The following is a 20,074-nucleotide window of genomic DNA, read 5'->3' as shown; positions in this document are numbered from 1 at the left end:
CCACTGGTGATTTTGAAGAGTTTACGTGTCTGAAAAACGATGGTTGTTACCAAGTGGCTGAATAGGACTACAGAAGTTGTGGAGGCCGTTGTACGTCATTACGCCGAACACGTAAACACTCCTCTAAGTTTGTTTTCCCTGTTCTGCTCGAAAGCAAGTACCTGCCTCCTGCAGACTGTTAAAACAAACGCTTCAACTTGTACACTTTTGAATCTGTATTTTTGAATATGGATCTTAAGTTGGCGTGACGTTGAAGCAGCGACCCTGCTGTACTTCGTTTATAGCATAACGTTAGCATTTTGCTTCTGGCGATTAGATTTATGATTCGAAAATGATCAAAGTAGGGTAGACATGTGGAGATTATCCGGCTGAACAAAACGTGCATTTATCAAACAGGTTCGACCTTATTTCGAGCTATTTTCCAAAATCCTATGGAGAAATCCCGTTGCTTTTTTGTCGAGGGAACGCGCAGCTTACTTCTGGGTAAATATGTCATCTCTGCACCACTAGGTAGAGGACTAAAGAAAAGCTAAAAATGGTTATGCAGCAAAAAAAACATTTATCTGAAGGAAGGTCATATAAATTAAATTAAAATAGTGTAATGAAGTACTGAAAGACTTTGAAAACAGTTCAGTTTCTTAAAAAAAAAGAAAGAAATATGTCTTCTCTGGCACAGAAAGGGGTTTAAAAAATAACACAATTATTTTTTCAAAAAACAGTGGCATCCCAGAAGGTCATGATGCATTCCCATAGCCTTTTCAAGTAACCTTAGTTTGTATCTTAAACTAAACTCTAAATGATCATAAGGATATATACACTGTACTTGCAACTCCCAGATATTGACATGAAAGACCAATTTGTACAGAAAATGTACTGTATTTATTCCCTCCACTTACAAGAAATGTGGTTTAAATATTGAATGAATGAAGTCTGAACGACACTAAGCTATGTCGTGGGGTTGTTTCAGAATTGACTTGATGCAAAAGGTAATATTTCACACAGTATGGCCATTTTAAATAGTTTTTGGATTAGGATCGGTCGAGTTCCATAGCGTGGAGGCATACTGCGAAAAGTGGGAGGGGTCCAATGGGGGGATCGCCGGGCTTAAGAGGTTAACACAAATAATACATTGTTGTTTGGTGTCTTTAGAGTAATTGTTGATGATAAAAAGACAGCAAAACATTAGTAATATTCACATAAAACCATATTTGTAAGGTGCATACAGTAAGAGTAGATGCAGTAGCTGCATCTTTCATCAGCTCTGGGCTTGTGTTGGTCCAAACCAGCTAAGATGAAATGAAGCAGAAATAGGCAAAGCTTTTTATTGATTCTGCTGTCTGTGAGGTGAAACAAAAGTAGTCTTTAAATGAATGTAGCCACATCGATGCACAGAATAGATGTTATCTATCTTAATGACAAAGGGGAGTCCTTGGCTGAAGGGGAACCTCATCAAAGTTACACATGCATAACCTTGCAGCGGTGCTCACAGAGCAGAAGAGAACACACAACCTTACAAATGGATAAGCATTTAAATTCAAATCTTCAAGTCATTAACCAGTGTCAATACATAACAGAAAAGGAATTCAACACAGCTCAGGGAGAATGTAAATAAATGGGGTATTTCTTTTATTCATACTTTTTCCCTATTTTTGTTTTAAAATGCCTAATTCATTCTCATTTAAATGTAAATAAGTAGCACAAATAAAAATGTTGGTTGCCCATTCAAATTCATATTAAGCAAATGTGACCAACCAGCAAGCAAAGACTGCAGGAGGTTAGGCAGCTACAAATAAATAAAGAACAATGTGGACAAAGCAATATGTAAGGACTATATTTAGTTCAGAAGGATTAAGAATAGGTGAAATACAAAAGTAAAGTGATTATTTCAAAGGCCTTATTATGCATGTTGGGGTTTTGCCTCTCCTGTAATGTGTTCTATAGGTTTCAGTGCATGTAAACGGTCTGCAAAGGCTAAAATCCCTGTGTTCCCTCCAGAGGGAGTTTCTCTCCAATACACTCCCTGCCTGAAACGTTTTGACCACAAATTATGTAAACACATATTTCCAAGGCACTCCTTTATAATTATTAGGATAAATAAAAACAGGTTTGAAATCATTCCAATATATTCTATAGGACAGTAAACCAAAAATATCGTTTAAAGTTGGAGAGATACAAAAATATGCATAAATAAATGTTAACTAGGTAAAATAAGATATGAATGAACAACAAAAATAAAATAGTTACATTTATTTGTTATTAGCTATGGTAGGTTATTGGTTATGTTCACATACTTATTTGATTATTAAAATGTAAACCGATCTTTTCCATATGGGTGTTTAGAGTTGTACCCCCTAGATCAGGTCTCTAGTAATTGTGTGCTCAAAGTGCACCAGATTGAAGCATGTTACTTTATGTTCAAAAAAATCTTCCCGGGGTGGCATACCCCCGGACCCCCCTAGAGGGTGTGACGTCCACCCCCCAATTCAAACATGTTCATACAATACTGAATACATTTGAAGCCTTTTTGCCGTATATTACCTATGTCAATAAGTTTCTATTTTTGTAGTGTATTTGTCTTTTGTAGAGATTTTTCATTTATTCTTTATATATAAAATCTCGCCTAAAATCTCGCCTAGGGCAGCAAATTGGCTAGACCCTGCCCTGGTACTAGGCCTCAAGAGCCTTTCTTGTGCTGGCAGACACATAGAAAGAAATTGGCGGGGCGCACTTTGCACGTGCACACACTAAAAAATTCAGCTCCGCGCTCACATTATGCTGGGCCCACGTGCCTTAGCACCGCTGCTATGACTCCATCCTAGGGGAAACACTGTACATACTGATATACACCTGAACATCAGACGAATATTTCAACTCTAAAATATAAAGTTTGTCAAACACTCTGTAAGAAGTGAGAACGTGACTCCTCTGTTTAGATGGTACAAAATAAACGACAAACGTCCTTGTGATATGATCCCTGGTCTGGGTCAGTGGTCAGGGCTGGAGTAATGGAGTTGGAGCATTAGAAAGAAACTGCAGTTCAGACTTAAGAGTGACATTTTACCACTGAGAGAAAAAAGAAATGGTCCTGGCACAGTGATTGCCAAGTAAGGGAAGGACAGCTGACCAGTGTTGGCTGATGGGAGACTGTAAGGGTCAAAAGGGGATTGATGGAGGACTGCGAAGCGAACATTCCAGCAGTCAGGCTGGAGACGAGCTGCACAGACTGTTTAGTGGACTCTGAACTTGTGATCATTAAAGACGCTGCCCTTTTCAAATCAAATGCAGCTTTCCACTGCCGAACTGAAATAAAAAGAAGGCGACAGCAAAGGTAAACAACCAGAGAACAGCTGCTGCGAGGCACAGGGTGGCTTTACATATCTCCCTCACAGTTCCCATGGAGTTTACTGTGTTTGTGTTTTACCCTTACCACTCAAATGCTCTGACCAAGAAAGAACTGCAGATTTAATACCCACAGCGTGGTGAAATCATTTATTCTATACATGGTGGTTGCGGTATACATGGTCATTTGACACAATTAATATGCATATGCCCCCTGACATAATACATTAAAACTGGTATTTAATTACAAGGTGGATGATTAACAAGCATGTTTACATATTATCTTAGCTTCATTAACCTCCGTGTTGTTTATTTGTTGAATGTAATTTTATTTTTTAACAATGAGAATTATATTCTTGTTTCAATTTGAGAATGTGCTAATAGGAAGTCTTAATGGGGGAAACATTGATTTTAAGATTGGATATACTCATTCGTTATTATTCCTTTATCTGAATATAGTCGCTTTTAATTAAGAGCCCGCTTTCTTCCAAAGTGTTTTTAAGATCAGACTTTCTCTAATCCTACGTGGCGGATCTGACCAAAAGCTTTCTTCCCTTGTGGGATGACTTCGATTGATCATTTTAGAAGCCAGGCAACAATAAGCTATTGTTTTCTAGGCAGTCTTTGAATACTTGTTGACTCGTGAAATATGGATTAAGGGAAATGTATTGGTCTTTAATATCGTCTATTCACTGTGATTCAGAATTCAGAGTTGAGGCGAATGTTTTTTATCCTAGCACTTCTCAAAGACTGTGCTTCTGAATTGTCCCCCTTTGTCTGCATTTTTCTCTTTTGAAAAACACAGGAGTCATCTTATGAAACCAATGGAATGGCACTTTCTGTTTGATAATATGAATGACAGAGCTTTGGTGGTTTTACAACACACAGCCACCCATGACTGCAGAGAGTTTTTATGTAGACTTCACACACAGAGAGGGACTCTTAAACCCCCATCTTGCATCTCTGATACTCGCAGAGGCACCAAATAGCCATTGGGAACAGACAGGGCTGCATGAAATATAGACAGACTTAGTACTTTTCTGTAGCTTGTGGGGGTGTATTCTGATTTGCTTGAACTGGAAAGTGAGAGCAAGCTTTTCTTGAATTCCCAAAAAGAGGTTTAGATACAATACAGGTGGACTCACCACCCAAACAGCTAACCAACCACTAACAAGCCAATCTTTAATGACAACAATTTCCACAGACATGTACCATCACACCTTACTGGCATGAAACCCTTAAAGATGAACAACATCAAAGCTACCACGGTTAATGACTGCAACATCATGTGCAGCCATGACGGTATGCGTTTCATGAAGTACATGGTATAAGGACTTTATTGGTTCTGAAGCACACTTAAAAGGAAATCAATTGCATGTTAGCCTCTATGGATTTCTTACAATTCAAATTTGTTGTGTTTTATTAGTATTGTCACGTACTACGGTCTATGTTGGGGTCTCTTGTGGCACAATATAAAAAACAAGAAAAATATCAATTCCGATTGATGTCTAAATACTGTCTGTCCTTTTTCTGATTTACTTTCATCGTACTATTTTCTCACTCGACACAAAATATGGTGCATGAACATGTTCGCTCTGGCATGTCAAAACACTGTAGCGCCCACATAAACAAACACCCAACCCCTACTTTAATCCAAAAGTCATTAAATATGCATTTGCTTTTGATTACTCTTGAAATGAATTCATCAGGGAGCGCAGTGACAGGTGCTCGCTGTTACTGACAAACTGCTGTGCCAGTTACTGATAACATGAGATACTTAAGTATTCTGTACTGTAACCCTCCTATCCGTCTTTCCCTCTCTCCTTCTGCTTTTTGCTTCAAACATTCCCTGCTTCCTCGTTCTGCTCACCGAGCTCTCCTGTCTCCTTCAGTCAGGTGAGGTGAGGAATGATACCAGAACCAAAACATTTGTCACAGCAACAATCCACCGAAGCTAAATTACATCCAAGTGAATTTCAAGGAAGTGGACAACAAGAAAGGATGGTTGGGCGCGGTATTTATGAAATAAAAGCGCTTTAGAGAAAACAAAAGTGCTAGAGGTACGGACTGGGAGAGGGGGGGAGTAGAGGTGGATTGGGGGTGGGGGTGTTTGGCATTGAAGTGAAAGGTGTATGGCGTGAATCTCCCCTTTGTGGCAATGCCCTTGAGTTAACCAGTGAGGCATTGAATGGTGCATTGTGGATGGGCAGTTATCTCCAAGGCTTCCCGTTCAGTGTTATTAGAAAACACATGACAGCAATGCTAGCTCTTATCGAACAGAAAGCTTCAAGGCTGTGGAGACAAGGTTGAGAGGAAAATCTGCAGTAGGCGAGTGAAATGGCAACATTTGACACCCTGTCATTCTCTACGCAATTTGGCAATCAGATACCACATACCACATTACAGTGAACGCATGCATGCACTCAGTACCCATGCAACATATATAAGGGATGCTGAATAAGAAAGTATTATCACTAGGCAGTATGTACCCATTAATACATGCTAGAGATGCCTAGAGCTGATCCTAATCGTTGGTAACAAAGACAATCTGGGCATGTTTTAAATCATCGGTGTCGCTTTAATAAACCTGATCAAATTTCATTTTTTCGTTACTTTACAGTTTATTAATACCTGCTATTGTTGCAAAGCTGAAAGATGCGCTACAGTCTAAGCATTTCCCTGCATTAGCCAGCAAAAATGATAATCATGTGAAAGATCGTTTGCTCACATTGATGTGATTGACTCTCAAAAAACGGAATTGCTGAGCATCAACGTTTGTACTACATCTTTTGTCTGTCAGTCAGCGTGCAAAACATTTAAGGAGCAGCTCCTCATTTTGAGCTGTCACTGACCACAGCTATCGCCGGTTAAAGTGACAAATGTAACTGGCAGCAGCTCAGCCAAAGGTCCTTTGTGAGGGAAGAGCCTCCACTGAACAGAGCGATACGTCTTTTCTAGTAAAACATTTCGGCTGATCACATCATGTTAATGTCAGGAGTTTCATAGTCAGCTGTATTTGTGAAAGGAAAGATATTTGAAATCAACAATACATTTTTATTTTATTTAGGATAGATTACCTGAAATGAAAACATGCCAAAATACTGACTAGCTACATTAACTAACCTAGAAAGACACAACTTGATTTTAAACAGGGAAAGGAACCTGAGTAATCCATACATGGAGCAGGAATATGAAGTCAACACATTTGAAATGAAAGCTTTGCTTTTTATTCGAGCAAACAGAAGGATTTTGTTCCAATCAATCCCCCCTCTTATGGGAAAACCAAGTACAAAAGCACTTCTATTGACCAGATTCCAAAGTCTCAATATCCCATAGACAAAACACAATAGCTTTTTGATTGCTACTGTAGCTCTGTCCAACACAGACTCTCATCACACTTTATCAGTTTAGTGTGTATGTTTACTCCCAAGAAAGATCTTTTCCCCCAATCCCGTCCCCATATTTGATTTTATAGCTTTCTGCTTCCACTGTCGACGATATTCCCTAGCCTGGTTTGCCGGCTGGCGAGCTGAGATCCCTCTGAATGTGGAGAGGAGCTGATGGGAGAGGGGGTTGGTGAGTTGGATAGAGAAATGGATTCCTTTTGAATAATGCAATAGTGAAACTGGGCAATATGACCACCATGTGATCTCCTACAGAACAGAAACAACTGTGGATACCAGCCCATCTGTGCTTGTGAATTCATCTCGTATGAAATGTCAGTTAAATCAAAGTGAGAGCTTGAGAAAGAGTCTGGCAGCCATTTTTTGGGGATAAATAAAACATGGCAGAGATGACTCCATTGCCCTTTATTCCTCTCTCACTCTCTTTGTCTGTTGTATCTTGAGTTTTTTTCCACTTATGGTCCAGCCAAGAAGCGTTTTTTGGCAGCAGGGTCGTGTTTTTCCCAAGAACTTTGCATGAAATTCAGGATGCAGGAAGGTTAGAGTGGGAATTATCCAACCCAAACTACTGGACCATGATGTAAGGTCGATCAAGCGTCTGTTATCTGCTTTGCGTGTGAATGGAGAGTGTTGGCTGGCTCCAGGCTGACCCGTGACATGGCTAACAGCGTTGTCATGTCAGTGTCACAGCATGAGGTACATGTATTGATTTCCCCCCGATAGCCTTATAGTCTATAAGGATCTCAATGATGTTTCTAAATAAAGCCGTTTATCCAATTAGTTTGTACGATTAAAGAAACGTATGTTGAAGGCTGGTATTATTCTGTATTTGTTCCTGATGCTTTTATACAAGGTTTTTGTTTTTTTTAATCAATCTAAAATCCACATGCAATTTAAAAATTGTTTTAAAATTGGCTTCAGTTGAAATGTGACCATCAATCATGAATAGCTCTTTTCAAACAGCAATGACTTACAAAGACATGCATTAAAGGTGGGGTATGTAATTTATTTCAGAAACACTTTTTGTTATATTCCATTGAATTCTCTTAACATCCCGATAGCAATGAATATATTAAATGCTTTGACAATAAATACATAAAAAAAATTCATTTGTGGAAGCTGTAAAAAGCATGACCAATCATTTTAGCCGGCCCGGCTAAAATAACTGGATGGCCTACCTGCCTGTCAGCCTTCCATCTGTGCACAAACTTATCTCGTGCCCTCATTGGTCATGTGCGCGTTCGTGTGTGTTGGAGGAGGGGCTCTGTAAGGAAGTCTGAAGGAAGAGGCAGATTTTTTTCGGCTGCGTAGTTTCAAATTCTAGCGCACTCGAGCTGGTTTCTCCAAAATTACATACCCCACCTTTAACAGTCAAAAGGAACTCAAGGAGAAAACCTCACAAAACTACCGTCCTCCTGGCTACACTCAAATGTGACACAAAATACAAGCATGTAGAAACATATCCACCGTGGCACTTCTTCACCCTTTCACTCCCAACAATCTGTCTCTACTAATCACACTGAGACTCCCTTATGTTTAATCTGCTGCTTAACATTCGATCAGCCTCTCCATGAATCCACCTGTAGGCACAGATTCTAGGCTTCTCCTCTGGGGTAAATTTGGTCTCGTCACCTCGAGTTCTCACAGTGTGCTAAGCTTTCAAATGTATGCTTGCAGCGCTGTGATAGGATCCCCTCCATGCAAGACATCAAGAATACATTTGGATTACTGAATTTTAACCTAGCTTTTGATTGAGAAATACATGTAAAACAGCATGGGAGGCTAATATGGTTATGTTGCTTGAGAACTTCATTCATATTTCAACCATGCTTCCTGATTTAGCTTCGCCAGTATGTTTTTCATTATTTGGGCTGTTTTTGGTGGAGTTTGGCTTTTTCATTTCATTGCATAAAGTATTTGACTGTTGACATCCATATTATTGCACAACATAAATATTTATTTCACAGCCTGGCAGAGAGCCATCACAGACACCACTTTAAACCTGGCAGATGTATAACAACATACTACCTATGCAGCTTGTGAAAACGACATTGTGTATGCAAAGGCTCATTCCAGTTTTGTGCTGCACTCACAACATTTGTGTTTCTGCCAAGAAAAGGTTACTCCTTTTAAATACCGTGGGACATTTTACATGGAAATGCTGGTCTTGTAAATACAATGTGCAGTCGATTTTCAAAGGTTATTTTCAACGGCTTTTAGACTCACTTTTTATAAATAAATGACAAAAACCCTCCTGATCTCTACATGCAAAGTTGGCCTGAAGATACATATGCATAATCTAATATTTATGCTATGCAAATTTAAAAGTTGAAGCTAATTTCAGAACTTGGGATGCAAAAACTAAAACCTTGGGGCTACTTAACTAATTGACTTGCAAATGCATCTTTGTTTGACTGCCATGTGAGCTAAATGGATGTCAATAGGTCAGGAGAGCTTCACCAGAAGAAAAGGAAAATATTTCAGGATGATCTTTATACTGACCGAATACAAAACAGTTTTAGATATTGCATAAGATTTCTGTTATCAGATAAATAAATCATGTATGTGCATCACCACAGAAACACACTGCGGTTCTATTTAATGTAAAACAATAGTTTAGGCTAAAGAAATGAGCAAAATAGGACATACAGTCACACCTAAGTTTTGATGGGGAAGCAAGGGACAAGCCCCAGGCAACATTTTGAACAGCTGCATTTGACCCCTTAATAAAAACACAGATTTTGCAACCTTTTAAAAAAAATATATATATATATACACACATGCCTCCAGGAAAGAAGATGGCAGTATGAACCTCAAAGCATTGGTTGTAATCTGCCATAAAACGTAAAGATGAAGGAGAGATGTAAAAGCTCCGCTGCTTTAAGAGGAGTCCTGGGGGAGGAATGGAGTAAACACGGCAGAAGCTACTCTAATTACAGCCACAAATTAACGAGAGAATAAGATAACCTGAAAATGCGGAAATCTATAGTATATATATATATATAAAAATCAAGTCATAATATTATGAGAAGAATCTGTTTTTTCAAGAATAAAGTCATAATAGCCGTTGCTTCAGGGCTGATGTGCATGTTTGAGTTTTTCCTTACAATTCATGGTTTCTGTAGCCTACAGTTATTTGACTTATTTTAAGAGTTTGTCTATCTTGTGACCAGAAGCCCTGTGTTATTGTCTTTGCGTCACCCTCACTTATACACCTTTGCTCTGTTGTCTCCAGACTCAAGGATGCTTTGCAATGAAAAGCCTGAGGAAGCGTCTGTGTGCTGCTCTCAACCGGAGTAGGTCAAGTTTACATTTATGTGGAAGACAAGTCAAATAATAGTTACTGACTTGCTAACGTTGTCTCATCCAGAGACATACATTAACAGTACTGTATCTGTGGAGATGGGAGCAGAGTTTCTGTAAAATGACAACCTTTATTTCTCAAAATCTCCCTAATATGAGCCCTTTGAGTCCATTGGTTTAGCAATGAATTAAAACAAATTAAAGTGTCATGGACATGAATACCACATGCACATCCAAAGAGGATCCATCCCCAAACAAAAAAAGACAAGAGGACAGAAGAGTGAGTCATGCCTGTGTGTGTGTGTGTGTGTGTGTGTGTGTGTGTGTGTGTGTGTGTGTGTGTGTGTGTGTGTGTGTGTGTGTGTGTGTGTGTGTGTTGACTCAGCAGAGATACCACTAAATGAGAAAAGTTGATCCAGGGGAGAATAAATATTTGTAAGAAATACTGAATGCCTTACTGCATTATATTTATTTATTTTAGATATTAGTTTTGTTGAATTGTCCCCTGGTGTCAATTGACATGTCCACCATAAATGGAGGCACACCGGTGCATACACACCTTAGCATCATGTTGACAACAACAATGCATTTGCTCAAACTTACAACTAAAATAATATATTTTTAAATGATCCCCTTGCAAAAGTGGGGACATGGCTGAAACATGAAATGGTACAGTATGATCTCTCCATACCATTTATAACGTTGCAAAGGGCACCAAAGCATATATGTTGTCTGAGCAAAACGGCTCCCAAAACTAATTTAACATTTCAAATTTGTGTAAATCACAGTGTGTTAAAACTCGACTCAGTTTTAATGTTTTTAAACCATCCAACAAGACAACACTTTGGACAACTCAAATGCGGTAGCTTGTGACACGTTACAAATAAAAACGTGTCATTCAAATGCAAGCTAAAAAACGTCTTACTTTTGAGATACAACCACGCGGGCAAACACAAACTGTCCACACCGGTTGGACTATCACTTTTCAGAAGCCAGACACCAAAAGCCCAGCTTCAAACAGCTTCTCGGGAGCACACACGCCTCTTTTCTCGAGTTTAGTCTCGGAGGCTGAAGCCCCAGGGATGAACACCGTCCGCTCAAAGAGTGTTTGTGTCGGCTTACCTCTGGCTAACGTGGCCGGGACTCGCGAACCGAGAAGCACGAGGATGCCAAAACTCAGGTAGCATCCTCCCGAAAACTGTCCCATCACTGCCCGCGTCTCCCTCCCCGCCGGGTCGGGGGCCACTGGGCTCGGGTGTCCATCTTCTGTCGTCTGCGCGAGGCACCCCCGAACGCGGTACCGTGGCCCCGGGGGGGTCGCTGTGTCCAGGTGTGAGGGGCTGCTTACTGTCCGCCAGGAGAGAATCGCAGTGCGGAGGGAAAGAGGAGGAAAGTGGCGCGGAGCTCCGAGTCCGCTCTCTGCTGCGTGAGAGTGGGTGAGAGCCCGACAGTTCCCAGGCTGTCTGAGGGGGGGAGCGAGAAAGAGAGGGAGACGGGTCGCATCCAAACCCCTGTGGACCTGTTGAACAATTACAAAAGTGTGCGCATGTGCCTCGTTTGTGCAGAAACAACACAGGCGGTTCGAGACCGATCATACTCAGGGCGGGGGGGGGGGACATGCTGGGGCCAGTTATTTAATTAATATTGTTTATTTATTTTTCTACCTCTTATATCTGCACGGCTTTCCACTTATTATACCAATACTGCACATATGTTTTACTAATTAATCTTGAGCATAACCTAGGAGCATGTTCCATGATTGCTGTCCAATTACCAATTAGGCAGAGAGTAGTTCAGACGACTTCTCTCCAAATGTTCATTTAAAAACCTTTTCACGCATAGAGGCTACTACAGTGGACAGCTTTTCAAAAGGTGTTTTCTTGTATGCATGGGTTTTGATGGCATAGTTGCACCATCAGCCACTACATAGGACCCTATTGCATCGTCCCATACACTGCCACTCAGTGGAAAGTCAGTGTAAGTGCATGATACATTTCTCTAAACCAAGATGGACGACAGAAAACCAGATGGACGAAGGCTGCGTTTCACTTCGGTTAAATGAATTCCTTGCGTCCCTCACTTTCGTTGTTTCCCTGCGACTAGTCCCTCCCACCAGGGAAGCATGGAGAGACGCAAGGAAACCACGAGAAGCAGGGAAATGAGTTTTAAGAGCAATGGGACGTCCTTTCCTCCGGAGCGTCAGGTGAAGCGACGTCCGTTTGTGATGACGCTGCACAGCTGATCGTCTGACATTAGCTCTGTCCCCGTTATTTTCACAAACACCCACGCCTCTGTTAGTACACATTTACTGACACAAACATTTGTATCATCTGTTGTAGACCTGTTCATCGAAGGATGGTCTGGTGGTTCCTCGATTATAGCTCCTCCATTATCGCTCCTCGGTCCTCCGGCAAAAATAAGGCCATTGGGAGGCTACTCAAGATGGCGCAGACAAATCAACTTCCGGTGAGACCGAGACCGAGGAGCGAGGAAATGAAAAATAAGAGAAGTGAAACGCAGCCCAAATCACTCGTCGATATCTTGCCAATCCTTTTATGGAAAGCGCCCCCTGCAGGTATAGAGAGGCGAAGTGCCTCCCCTTCCGGTTGAGCTCCATGGGACCTTATTTCGGAAAAGTTATGCATTGAAGTCAATGGAGAGAGAAAGATTATCTTTCGATCCCGTTTGAATTGTGCCACGAATTACACATATGATGTTTGTCAATTTAAAAGATAATTTTACAAGTCAAAAAAATAAAAATGTGTCGTAAAACTGTGAAGTAACACTTTTTTTGTGTGAAACCGCTCAATGAACTACATCTCCCGTCTCGCACCACACACCAAGACGGCCGTCACGTTGGCACATTTCACCTCTTTCTTTCAGAATGAGGCGAAAAGTATTAAAAGAGGTGAAAATCACCACAAGTCTGGGCATGTTGAGAGCTGTACATACACACAAGGGGAGTTAGTCGGTTCCGTAAGAGCCAGCATGCGGGACCGGGATTCTGGGATTTGTAGTCTTTCTAGTTGCGTATTTTTCATAGTCTTATATTTCAACAGTTTTACGACAAACTGTGACTTTTTTGACATGGAAATTATTATTTAAGATTGACAAACATCTATGTGTAATTCATGGCACAATTCAAACGGGATCGAAAGATAATCTTTCTCTCTCCATTGACTTCAATACAAACTTTTTCCGAAATAAGGTCCCATGAGTCCCACCGGAAGGGGAGGGACTTCGCCTCTCTATAACAATGTTGGTGACATCAAGTAACAACTAAGGAATCATATAATTCATAAATTGTCAAAGTATTGATTTTATGTTTGCAGGAAATTATGATTAATCACCTGTCCACTAAAGTGGACGTCATGCATCACTGGCTATATTTCAACTACAAGTCATACTGTTACTGCTACTGTTGTTCTTGAAAATACTTCATTTGCAATATCTTTTTGGGCCGTGAATCAATATACTTATGTTATTATAATGTCATTTTAAGTTTGCACATCTTTATTTATAATTTGTTCCAAATGTAAATGTCTTCAGTTCAAACTTTAACGCATACTGTCCACCTGAGTGGACATATAAAAAAGAAAAATTCTAAATTTGAAAAAACTATAAAAAGAAACTAAAGTTAAAATCTTGTTCTTCATGCCCCAAGAGCAATACAAACACTCCTGCCTGAGGTTTTCATAATTCATGCATGAAAGGAATGATTTAATTAGTCCTATAGCTTTATTGGACTGATCAGGGTGAAGGAATACACAAGTGGTGGTGGAGGAGATAATTGGATCCTTTAAGTAACAAAACTTACACCTAAATAAGTAATCAAAGTATTAATTTTCTTTAAAATATACCAATAAAAGCTCTGTACAGTATATGCTTCAGTAGGCTTATACAATGATATATACCTCTGAGAGTCTGGAGCCTTCTCTGTAAAGGAATACTTTCAGAGGGATATAATATTGTGCAACATTTGATATAATACTGAAGCAAAGCCATTATACAGTACATAGGCATAGGTTGAAAATTCCCCCATAAGCGAAAGTCTAAACCGTGCTTTAGTACAACGTACATTAGCTACTTTTACTTTAAAGATACTATGCAGGCATAATGTCACAGTTACACAGTATTTAAATGTGGTAATTAGCTGAGCCCGAGCTCTTTTTTTAAATAGGCCTATTTTTGACCTGTTCAATTGGCTGTAAAATAATGCACTTCTCATCATATTTGTCATGAGTGGGTAAATCAGGCAACCAAAAAACAAATGCAGACAAACACACACAAGGCAGCAGGTATGATAAAAGTAAATGTACAGGAGGCAATGGTCAGGAACATGTGTCAACGAGATGGCAGTCCAAACATTAAAACAAATGCAAGACGTCTGAGCAAGTGAGCAGGCCAGGAACAGCTGGCTCAATGAAGAGGCTGTGGAGAACATAACACTGACACTCTGGAACTAACTGGGGAGAAGGGGCTGGGAGGGGAAATGAGACACATGTGAGCAGCTGGATGTGGTAAACATCCGAGTGGGACAGGTGGAAAAGCCTGAGGCCATCTGGTGGACAGGTGGAGAATTGCAAATTCAGCAAAGGGTCAGAATGAAGGTGGCCTCGGGAAGACAATATGTGATATAATGATAACAGGTATAATATTAATTTGTAAAGGAACTAGCTATCCAAAATGTAGTTCTCCCTGGATGGTTAACCTCTTAAGCCCTGAGCCTGTTTTTCAGGTCTCAGGCTCGAAAATGACATTCCCAGAACAAATGACCATATCTTCCCTTCTAAAAGGGTTAAATTAATAATCTTTATTCTCAAAGTAATGATAAACCTGTGAGTTGGATGTAGAAAAGTCAGAATCAATATAGATGTTTTTTATTTTAAAGAGAATTCAGATTTTACATAGTAAAAAACTGTAAATTATAGTGTCCGTCCAAAGATAATTTTTTACTTATAGTGAAAACTACCCTTGGATGATGGATTAGTAGAGTAAAAGCTTTAGGAATCCAAAGTACAACAAATAATAAGTACCTTGTATCAAGATTGATGCAAAACAAGTGAAATTTGACCTTTTTAGAGAGATTTAGCCAAAAAACCCCACTTCTGGGGTCATTTGGGTGGATTTGACCTATCTCCCCCTTGGTCGATTTTGATGAATGAAATCTCTTTATAACCGCTAGAGCCAATGGAATCGAGGGAAAGTTCTTTACACACCAAAACGTTAACAAATAAGGAGTGAGAGTGACGCGTTACCAAAACCGGAAGCTGCATACACTCTGGTGGCTACCATTAGCAGCTAACTTTTCCGCTCCGATTTTTACATAAAAATGGAATTATGGATTATAAATAATTTTTTCAAAGGCACAGGTACATTATCAACCTATGGATCAACAGTTGTAGCATTTTTTTTTTCTCGTTTTAATGCCATTGAACACGTCTTTTGACCTAATTGACAGCTACGGTGAGACGATCTGCCGTAAAAGCTCCGTAAAGGTACGTGTTGTGATGTCTGTGTTTGCTTCCCCTGTCGCAAGTTCGGATCGCTCAGTGATGATACTATACCTAAATAATCAGTGGAGTCTCAGCTTTAATCGGATATATTGTATGTGCAGCTATGATAAGTAATAAGGGTATCTTTATCTTGAATTGTGTGCCAAAGTCAGTTTGCATCTTTTCGCTCAGGGGTCATTTAGACGCTTCTTATGAGACTTGTGTTTTGTTTTGGTAAAAATGGTTCATATCTTCAGTTAGCTGAGATTCTTCCCGTTAATCTGGTGCTACACATTAATAGTTTCATAAATGTTAAGAAGCCCTGAGACATTGTCTCGAAAAAAAAACGGTGGGAGGGGTCCAATGGGGGAACCGTCGTGCTTAAGAGGTTAAAATATTCAAATAGAGTCCTTAAGCTCAGTGAGTACACTTACTTTTCACCACTGCATATTCTTTGGTAACGTAGTTTAATCAATAACAATGCACGGTATTCTCTAAATTAATCATTAAACATTTGAGTTTCGCTTTCAAATTAGTGTGCAGTAAAATACAATATTTCCATTAGAAATGTAGTGGAGTTTATGAAGTAACATTAAATGCATATACTCCAGGAGAAAATGATCCTTACTTCAGTAAATTCTGCCACTGCTGATCTCACATGAGAATAGAGTGAAGAGTCTTTCTTTTATCGACAGCTATCTGCTATTGAAACCTATTCAGATAACAATATAGCCCTCAAAGACTGTAGAAGTATCCATTTATACTGAATCATTTTCAAGCTAGCTTATCAGCAGCACATGTTAGACACACATTCGGTACCATCCAGAATGTGTGTCTATTCTTTTTTTTATGTAAATCACTGCAGTTTGACCTTCTGTGACATAATTACCCTATTGACCAGACATTCAGTGCTTCATTTCCCAGAGTTCTTGCCAGGGGTCATCCTGTCAGGCAAGGTTAACTACTTGATCATATTTAAGGGAGCCATAAACTGCACATCAAATATTTGGGACGGCCTTAAGGCTATTGAGCTACCTGACAGATGGTGGACAAAAGAAAGACTCTGCAGATGCTCTTCTTTTGTTGAATTATATAATTATTTTCAAAACATAAAGATTTGTAGAGTGAACCATTCACTTGCTATTACACTGTAAATCCTTTTAGCAGAAGTAGCGGGATTTATGTCAGCAGAAAAACAACAACCTAAATGTGTGTAATAAAAAATATGTACAGTACTATGAAATAGGAAGAAATAAATGCCGCTGGGTGGTGAATAGTGCGTCACACTGTGCTATATTGTCCCTGAAAGGCCACAGGAAGTGTTCAAGTGTTCCATTGTGAGAAATAATGTTATGGGTCATTTAATAAGTGTGACGTCAAAACCGCAGCTTTTTGTATGTAACTAATCAAGCCTCAGGAATAATAAAACATTGACTTTGGAACAAACAAATAACAAAGAAAAAAATACCCTTCTTCTTCTTGACAAAATAAAAGCATTTTTCAGCCTTCAAAGATGTTTTTGCTCAAATTCTGTGAGCAAAGAAGGCAGTTCATAAAAAATGTTTCATTATAGTGGGGCTTTGTTATTTTAAAATAAAAAATGAATCCTAACAATGTCTCTGATATATTTTGTTGCAATTTTGTCCAGCAGTGGCTATCTTGGTCTTAATTATAATTTCTGAACACTTCTAATGAAAACGTGTTGTTTTACAGTTCTTTAGCTTCCGTAAAAAAGAACTGAAAACATGCTAGTTTACAGTTTGTGCAGAAAAAACAACACATATTTATTGCTTTTTTTGAAAGAGTGGGAAGGTAAGAATGGTTGGCACCTTTTATTAAGCACATGTAAATGAACAGTCATGTTTACTCACATATATTCTATAAGAAGAAGTTGGTGCCGTGCTTTAGAAGGTAAAATTGATACATAATTTAAGTGGAGGAGAAAAAAACATCTACTTTGCAAAGTTTTTAGAAGGTAGGAAATGCATTGTGTGTTGGTGAGTAATGTTAAATCAAAATGTATGATAAAAACCTCTCAAGGTTAAAGGAAATACAGTTTAGAAATGACAGACAGTTATTCATGCACCCTCTCTTCCAGCTTAACTGCAGTTTTAAACTCCTCTTTACAATATCGGCAAATCTTGCAATGCTAATTCAATATTTGACTTTTCAATTCACCATTGTCCTTAGTTGTTTAGGGCCCATGAGGATGTGGAGGGTGCAATAATGCTATGACAAAGATAATCATTGTATTGGGTGTATTTATCTTCGATAGTGTAGTGCTCACTATTCATATATCAGTCACTGCAATCAATAATGAATAGAGCTTAGACAAAAGCATGACATTATTTATTGAACAAATAACTCATTGAATGCATGGCTACCCTAATGAATAATGTGACATTATTCATGTGTGTTCTTTATTACTCCTACACATGTTCCATTTACCGTATTTGTTGTTCAATACAAGACAAAGACAAAAGACACACAAGAACTGTACAATAGCTATCGAGATCAGTATGTTAGAAATCTATTATTAGAAAACACACACTCACTCACACACACACTCACTCACATACACACTCACACTCACACTCACACTCACACACACACACACACACACACACACACACACACACACACACACACACACACACACACACACACACACACACACACACACACACACACACACACCACACACACACACACACACACACACACACACAGTGGCACATGCTAACACGACCAGCTCTTTTGGGCGTGAACAAGCGGTGGTAATTCTGTGATCAGAGGCAAAGCCTGACCACCTCCATGTAGTTGTGAAAGGGAGCTGCATTAGGAGGCATGCATTAGCAGTAGATGTGGAGCTGGTCAATACAATCTTTTCATCTCTTATAAAAGCAGTGCACCTCCCACAAGGGCGTAATGACATGTAATGGAAAGAAGAGGCGAGAGGTAAATGTGCATGTGTAGGGTAGGAGGTGCAGAGATCCATGTATAAATACTGTATGACACCATAAATGTTAATATGAATGCCCAAATATAGATATATTTCTGTTCCTATTGAGGCTGCATTCACTGTTTAATGCAACCCGGTATCACGGCAAGACGTGAACATGTGACGATCTACCATGCTGGGAGACGTGAATATGTCACGGTTTCGTCCCTTCAAACGTGACAGTTACACGGTATTGTTAACATGGCCCAACCAGTGGAGAAATACCCGGAAGTGCCAAGCAAATGCTCTACCAAGACTATTGGTCGGTTTTTATTGTCAAAATTAGATGTTTTTAATTTATTTTTTAATCGTCACACTCGATTTCGCTGATTTTCTTGTTGCCCTAGCTGGTCGACACCTCTTTTAGCAGAAACAAAGGCTAATGTATTAAATCGATGTTAATCCATGTGTGTGGATCATAGACTGTATATATAAAGGTGTGGATGTGGAATTAACGGACGTGACGTTGTGCGATTGCGTTGCCAGGCAACAGCTTCGGTTCATGTTAATTTACAAACTCTTCAACTAGAACCGTAGTTATATTTAAAAACATTTTAGAAGGCCTCACGAAATACTTTAATGTAAATTAAAATTTAAATGTGAAGGAATGTGTGTATAACAAAATACAAACGTCATAAAAAATACCGGAAACAGACGTAGGCAAGGTCCTCAGCTCGGTGATTCGATGGTTTAGCCGCAATGCACGTTGGGAAATGGTGTTTATGCGATGTGAAATCCGAAAACATTTTTTTTAAATAAAATAATACTTTATTCCGAGTGTGCTTGCTTTTCTCTTTGAAAGTCATCACATAACGGCATTGTAATACACGGTTCGGCTGCATTAAATATTACATATCTGCCGTAGTTCTGTATGTATAGAGCCCTGATGACAAGACTTCTAGACAAACAGGAAGAACTGCCGCCAAAACTGAAAACGTGACGTGGATCATAAATATATCAGCAATTAAACAACATCTTACATTTCTTTTCACACAATACGTCTCCTTGCAGTATCAATACTAATTCGGCTGACTTTTATATTTGATCCAATTGGTAGATAGGTTATATTTACACCATAACGATGCACAGCTGATATAAAAGGACTTGTAGTTTTTAAAGATATTACTGATTTTCTTTGAATATAAGAATGTAAATACTGAGTTGAGAGAATAGTCAGGGGATTTGGGTGATGGGAGACACATCTATGGATTCAGAATTTCAATAGCTTACTGTTAAGTGACGGATATACCTTTCTGTCTGTGATGTTTTACAAATCAGATATTAGAAGTAAAACATGTGAAATAATATAGCAATATCCTCTACAATTATGTGAAAACATGAATACAACTACACATCTTCAGATGTTATACATACATACACAAGTGTCCTACACTAATAATACAAAGTTATTATGGCTGTGTGTACCTTGTGTGCACTGCCTAGTGGTTAAAGCACGTTATTGAATTAGTTGTGTATATGATATGTCAATGAACCTTAGAAAATCTTGAAATCTTGAAAGGGATATGCAAAAT

The 20,074-nt window shown here is 39.2% G+C and overlaps 1 protein-coding gene across 1 annotated transcript in view; it reads right to left on the bottom strand.

Moving 5' to 3' along the window:
* unc5da (unc-5 netrin receptor Da) overlaps nt 1-11,472 on the bottom strand; it is a 171,171-nt gene extending 159,699 nt beyond the window's left edge. The window contains exon 1 of the mRNA XM_034122747.1: nt 11,169-11,472. Coding sequence (XP_033978638.1) covers nt 11,169-11,253 — 85 coding nt within the window. The 5' untranslated portion in view covers nt 11,254-11,472. The remainder of the gene's footprint in view (nt 1-11,168) is intronic.
* Between the last annotated feature and the right edge of the window lie 8,602 nt (nt 11,473-20,074).

This window comes from Trematomus bernacchii, unplaced genomic scaffold (genome assembly GCF_902827165.1).
Source record: "Trematomus bernacchii unplaced genomic scaffold, fTreBer1.1, whole genome shotgun sequence".
NCBI classification, from domain to species: Eukaryota; Metazoa; Chordata; class Actinopteri; order Perciformes; family Nototheniidae; genus Trematomus; species Trematomus bernacchii.
This window is presented reverse-complemented; position numbering and strand designations above follow the sequence as displayed.